Below are 6,644 nucleotides of genomic sequence, written 5' to 3'. Positions count from 1 at the left end.
TTTCTTATCTGGAGGAGGTGAGAGGAGTTGCCCTTTTAGGCCCAAAGCAGCACATCCCCAGCCCAGGTGAGTGCCAGACACTGCAATGCTGCTGGGCTTGAGGGCAGGTGGGGACCAGGTTCCTCCTGGTCTTTGTGCAACATTCCGGACAAGTCGTTTCCCTCTGGGACTCCTATCCCAGAAACTCACCCAACAAAATCTTCCCACCCCAGACCTCATCACTTGCCCAGTCCTGCAGGGTAAGGGGCGGGATGTAGGGCAGGGGCTTTCCCCATGCAGAGGTTGGCAGAGCACGTGGGCTCAGAGCACGGTCTGTGGAGGAGAGGGGAGCTCACGGAACGCTGGGGCTCCCTCCAGCACAGCAATGCTGCCTTGCACCTTATGAAGGCAGCTCAAGGAGCTGAACTGAGATCCTTGTCTATAAATTCTTTCTAGGATGCACATTAAATATTACCCACAACACAGACACTTCTTTCTCTTTTCCTCCGGCACCTTTTTCCCCAGCATAGCCCTAGGACTATTGCTTGCTGTGGCCTCATTTAAGCATCATCATCATCACCACCACGCATTCATCCTTATATAAAACAGAAATCTATTCCATCAAGCACTTAACATAAATATTAAAATAATGGAAGGGACAAAATATAAATCTACATACAACTTCATGACTACCATAGCACCTATTACCATGACAAAGCAAATTCCGGTTCAGGAGGAAGGGGAAAGGGAACGAGGAGAAAGTTAGGAAGAGGGATTTTGACTGTCATTAAATATGTAAATCACTCTTTAGATTTTCTTCTTGTCGTTTTGCTTTTGTTTCAAGGTTACCAACCTTATTAAAATTCATTTCACTAACCAGCTCGTTCTATGTCACTATGGATACCAAAGAACCCTTTGAAAAACTTCGGCGAGGCGGGGGGGTTTCTCAGAATCAAAACAAAACAAAACAAAACACGGCGACTTTCTGTTGGTGCTTCCATGACAAGTCCTGCCACGCGCCCCTCCCCTGCACCCACCAGTCCACAGAAGGGCAATTCATATCAAGTCCAGTTCTCAGTCTCCCAGGATGAGTTTGACAAAAGAGGCGACGTCTGTCTCTTTGGATTCGTGCAGGGTGAAGAAAGGATGTTGCTGGGAAGAGAAGAAGAGTGAAAACAAAACAGGAAAGTTTATTATTCGCAGTGCTGAGGACCGTATCTAACGTCTTTTCAGTCTTCTAGACAGTGGCAAACACTCTGTTGCTAGCATCATCTTCAAGCTGGATATTAGGAAACTTCTCTCCAAAACACTGGTGATGCAGTGGAGTCCAGGGAGTGCTGGGTTCAATGTCCCTACAGGTGTTCCAGAGCCATGGATGTGGCACTGAGGGATGTGGTCAGTGGACACAGCGCGGGTGGGCTGGGATTGAACTTGATCTTAGAGGGCTTTTCGAACCTTAATGCTTCTATGACTCTTATGATAATATTGGGCTTGCCATGTTTTGCACTGAGACACTTCTAGGAGGCCCAAGGGGCCACTTCACAAAGGCTGTGGATTTGTGCCACACTCTCACATTCTCTTTCTATCCTGCCCTGACTGGGAGGGCTGACCTGGGCTGCTCTTGAAGCACCAGAGAGTACTGAACAACATCTCTAGCACGTCGTGCCCAGCAGCCTGGGAGCAAGGGAAAACCTCGCAGGAAGGCTGACTGCAGTGAGTTTTCCCTCAGCTTCCTGCTTTATCTGTGTATTTACCCTCTGGTGACTTTTGAGTCTCATTTCTTCCCTGCAATTGCTCATTCTCACAGCAGGAGACGGCTACCTTACCCCTAAATGCCGCAGAGAGGAAAGCCATCCTGGCTGGAAAGCCATCCCCAGCTGTATGTTTAACTACTTAATCGTGACCAACATGGGAAGACATCCTGCCAGAAAATCCTGCCTGCATTTCAGCGCAAGTGGAAAAATATGTGGAAGGATTAAAATACACAACTGAATGACCCCCAGAAGCTCCTTTCTACTAGCACCAGTGACTCAGTTTGTACCAGGGCCTGCAATGCATCAGCCAAAGCCAGCTTCCACCTGAAATCACCAAAACACTCTTCGACACCCACTGTCTTGGCAGTTAATTGTATTTATTTGTATTGAGAGTGTTAAAGAGAACCAAATGGCAGCTGGGGCCCTGCAGGGCTTGCAGGCAACTTTGGCTCTGTATAAAACATAGCTGTGCTTCCTATACGCAGCCTGGGGTAGCTTGGTTTGATTCCTGACTCTCTCCATTCAAGCCGGATTCTTAAAGATACTGTGGGGTTTCTAGGGTTTTCCAAAGCTGCCACAGCCCTAGTCCCTATGTCAGACATCTATAGCAGTGGCCAAGTGGAGGGAGAAGAGGGGCAGAGAAAGGAGACTTTCCAAGGTGGGCTCGAGAGGAAAGTTATCTGGTGACTAAAGAGGCAGCTCTGAGCAGCCGGAAAACAAGCAGCAAGGAAGGCACAGCAGCAAGGATGAGGAAACATGGTTACGGGGGAAATAGAGCTGAAAGGGGTTGTGGTAAGGATTCAGACATAATTTAAGGTCTCCCTGGGTCAGACAGTCACAGGAATTAAGTGTCCTGAATAACTCACAGAGAAATGACCCAAATGGCCTGCTGTATTATTATCCTATTGAGACACCACTGCTTACACAGCCCAGCTAACTCACACCCAAAGCAGGGCCACCACAGCCCAGATGCACCCACATGCATGACATGAATGACAGTGGTGCCCTCCAGCCCTGTCTGTCTGTGAACCCAACCCCTCTGCAACGTCTGAGTCTAGTTACAGCACAAAACTCCCCGTGCTGGGTGGGAAATGCTCCCTGCAACATGCAGACCACCGGGAAAGAGTCCTGCAGTAGTTTCATGCTCCACTTCACCTGGGGAAGTGGTTTTTTTACATGAGATTAAGCATCCGTATCAGTTTTCCTGATGCTCAAGATAGCACAGAGTCATATTTTCCATGAGAAACCTCAATTCCACAGGAAAGCAAGGGAGCAGTCTTGGTCTAAATGGCAAGTCCAATCCAGTACCACAACTTAATGCCGTAACAGAGAGAGGAGGCAGAAAACAAAACACAACAGAACAGCAACCCTCAACCACAGGACCTCACAACATTCATGTCAGCCATAAAATACCACAGCATTGAGATGCTCTGGAGAGGTGATCCAAGAACCTAATTCAATAGAAATGCACTCGCTTGCCAATGGGTATTAATGCTGCAACAGACAGAGCCGTGCTGGTGAACCTTTTGATAAAAGGCCATTTGGCAAAGTTCAGAAATACACTTAAGATATATATGTGTTTATTCAATAGTAATTAAAACAAAACAAAACAACAGGAAGAAAAGAAAACAACATAAACCTCAAACCTCCCTTTGTCTGAAACCAGTATCTGGGCAAAGTGTGTGCAAATCAGATCTATATATAGAAAAACTGCATTAAAGGGCCCAGCAAAAAATGCCACTGGAATTATTTATTGCTTACAATTCACTTTTGAAAGGTGTGGGGGATTTCTGGCATGGCTTGCAGCCAGAGAACACCTTCAACCCTGACACCTTTGCACTGTGGAGGTCTCAACACCTCCAAGCAGAGCAGCATTGAGGCTGAGGATGTCACCCCCTGGATGACACAGTGCACATCCTAAGGGCAGGAGACACCAATACTCCAGGAACAAAGTTAGGCACTTTCCAGCCTTTAGCTGTCAATCAGATGATAAAGAGATGAGATACTTGAGTGAAACGCTGGCTTCCCAAGCTCCTCTGCTTTTGGTCAGCTTTTAGCAGCACCAGGATCAATACTACAGCATCAGAAGAGAGATGGGCCATGAAGCTCCGGAGCCCCTGGCAGATAAACCTCAGCACAGACCATCCTGTGCCAGCTCCAGCCCAGAGCTGGACTGAGTTACGTCAATGTCTGCACTGCTGGAAGTTCCTCAGCAGTTAAGTGCACCTGACCTCAAAGCCCTGCACTGCTCTGCATTTCCTTCATTGTGAGCCTTTATCAGCATCTTCTTCCTCAGTTATTCCTCTTTCCTAGACATGCTCACAGTCTCTAAGCAGCAGACAAAATTCAATAACCAGAATTATTAGTCACAGACTTGTCTCTGTCCCTAACATTCAGAAATCACTCTGTCCAAAGTTTCCTCTCTCAACACACCATGGCAGAAGAGCTCAGCAGTCTGCTCCACTCCAGCAGCCCATGTGGAGCACTTGTGTTGCAAGCACTTGGCTTCAGCGCTTGAAACCATCACACAAACCCAAGAGGAGGACTTTACCCTTGCTAAGTGATTCTCTGCAGCCTCATTCTTAGCCCTTGGCAAATCTGTTCCCTGTTTACACTTCTTTTCCACTGATCTGACTGGAATAGCACTTGATTGACACCTCCAAGAGCGTCTCCGTCTCGCAGCACCTTCCCAAGACACTGAAGTGACAGCATCCTCATTTCTGTTATGAAAACTGAGATGCTGAGAATCCCAAATCACCAGCCACTACTGGAAACCCTGTGTTCAGCATCTCATTACAACCCACCTCGGTTCTGAACCAATTCACTGTTTAATCCAGGCAGACTCACCATAAGCTCTGGGTATGTTGGCCGTTCTTTGGAATTCTTCTTCAAGCTTTAATGAAAAGGGAAAAAAAGAAAATTGTTCAACGTTATACTCTGCATGAAAGTTAAACAAGCCCATAAGATCATACTGTGACAAAAGCAAGGCTTCAAGACCCTATAGAGTAAGTTCAGCCACTTATCTACACACTAAGCAATCAGCCTAGGCACTGAGGACACCTGCAACCAATACAGCCACTGGCTACACCAAGTGCTCTAGGTCCCATGTCTGCAGACACCCTATACAACAGTTAATGCTCTGGCAATTGCTGGGGTCCTTATACAATTGGTTTTTTGGGTACTATCCAGTGGGTCAGCAACTACGGGCATGGCTGCAAGCTTTGGTTGGGTGTGGTGACCGAATGGCTCCAAAGCACGTGTACAACTATTTGTTTATCAGCCCGCTGTTATCAGTAGGGACGGTTACATGGGACATCCTTTTTTCTCCTCTCCTACAACAGATGGCTCTGGAGAGTTGTAGCTGGAAGTTATTTTGGTTTCCCTCCTGCAGAAAATAGGGTTTTTTTTTTAAAAGACAGGACGTAATCGCTACTCACTTCCTGACAGTGTATTTAGGGGAAAGACACTTGGAGCAACTTGAAAAGATCTTCACACACGTACACGTCGGTGGCGGGGAAAAGGTGTCACACTGAGCAAAACAAAAGTGAGAACCTCAGTGATGATAAGTTGCTCCTCTGCTGGGATTTGACGGAGCCCAGAGGAAGCAGAGGACACACACTGAATAGATATTTCCTGCTTGCTGTGTGTAGTGGGCTCGTGTTCAGTGTCATGTTGTGAATGAACAGAGGAACCTAGTAACGATACGTGCCAATATCGACGAACTGGAGGTACGGGATGTGTCACATCCTCTGGGCTGAAAAGCAACCCAAGCTGAGATGTTAAGGTGAATTTCAAGGTTGGGCGTGTTCAGAAGCAGGACTTGGGTATAGTCCTCTTAATTTAGACCCTCTACAAACAAAACCCTTGTTCCCAGGTTACTAATACCAGGAAATTTGTTGACGCTTTACTGATACCCATGTAAATCTTCGGGAACAAAGAGCATATTTGGATCTGATGCTAGCTCAGACATCCCAGGAACATCCCTGTGTTACCTACAGGTCATTAGAGCTGCACAGCACCACACAGCAGATGGTGCAGCTCACCCTGCCACCTGTTGAACTGCAGATAGCCTTAAACCAGTCTTGATACACCAACTTGATGTGACCTGGTCTGCTGTCAGAAATTCTGACTCAGACAGCACAAAATCACTACAGTCCACAACCAAAGTTCACTCCTGATTCCATGCAACTCTACTGGGCTTGAGGGATCTTCAGTGATCCTAGATGGTAGGATTTGCAAAGAGAGGAAAGGCCACATGCCCCACAGAGCTGTCAAGATATAAGTGCTGCTCAGCAGGGTCATTCTTCTCACTGCAGCCACCACAAACAGCTGAGCATTTCGTGTTCCTAAATCAGCCCTAGGCAAAAGCTGCAAGACACCATGCTTTCAAATGCAAAATATGCCTCCATTCAGTGGGGAAAAACAGCCTGCCTGGCACAAACAGGCAACTCTGCAATAACAAGCAGTGAGCCAACAGCACGGGAGATAGGCAGCTGGTCCAGAATCCCAGCGTGGGTCTTGCAATAACGGTGGGCATTCTGCAAGAGGGTTTTTCCAAGCCAGCTCCCACCTCCAAGAGACGAAGAGCAGCGTGGGTGTGTGCAGGTATTCCCCAGTGAGGGTTGATAAAGGCGTGCAGCTTAATACAGGGACCTCGAAAACATGTTTGGACAAGAGTCCAAAGAATCTGAGTGTCAGTACTTAAAGTCCCCAGGCAGGAGTGGCTGATAATCCCCTTCCTGGGTCACAGCAGAGCCGGTTGGGCTCCTGGCCCTGACACTGGCAGCTCGGGAACAGGCTCACATTTCTGTATTTGTCGATCTGCCGTCCTTTCTTGGCTGCCCCGCAAACCACCATCCACCTGCCAACTTGGCAAGCGGGCGGATGGCACTGCAGAGCCTGGAAAATACA

The 6,644-nt window shown here is 47.6% G+C and overlaps 1 protein-coding gene across 2 annotated transcripts in view; it reads right to left on the bottom strand.

Moving 5' to 3' along the window:
* Nucleotides 1-573: 573 nt before the first annotated feature.
* Nucleotides 574-6,644, bottom strand: part of MAP2K6 (mitogen-activated protein kinase kinase 6) — a 33,678-nt gene continuing 27,607 nt past the window's right edge. Inside the window, exons 11-12 of one of the 2 annotated variants that reach the window (XM_072351772.1) lie at nt 4,581-4,626; nt 574-1,131 (exon numbers count right to left, since the gene is read on the bottom strand). In XM_072351772.1, coding sequence (XP_072207873.1) covers nt 1,054-1,131; nt 4,581-4,626 — 124 coding nt within the window. In that variant the 3' untranslated portion in view covers nt 574-1,053. The remainder of the gene's footprint in view (nt 1,132-4,580; nt 4,627-6,644) is intronic. The other variant, XM_072351771.1, reaches the window with a different exon arrangement.

The sequence above is a fragment of the Excalfactoria chinensis genome, chromosome 17 (genome assembly GCF_039878825.1).
Source record: "Excalfactoria chinensis isolate bCotChi1 chromosome 17, bCotChi1.hap2, whole genome shotgun sequence".
Classification (NCBI taxonomy): Eukaryota; Metazoa; Chordata; class Aves; order Galliformes; family Phasianidae; genus Excalfactoria; species Excalfactoria chinensis.
This window is presented reverse-complemented; position numbering and strand designations above follow the sequence as displayed.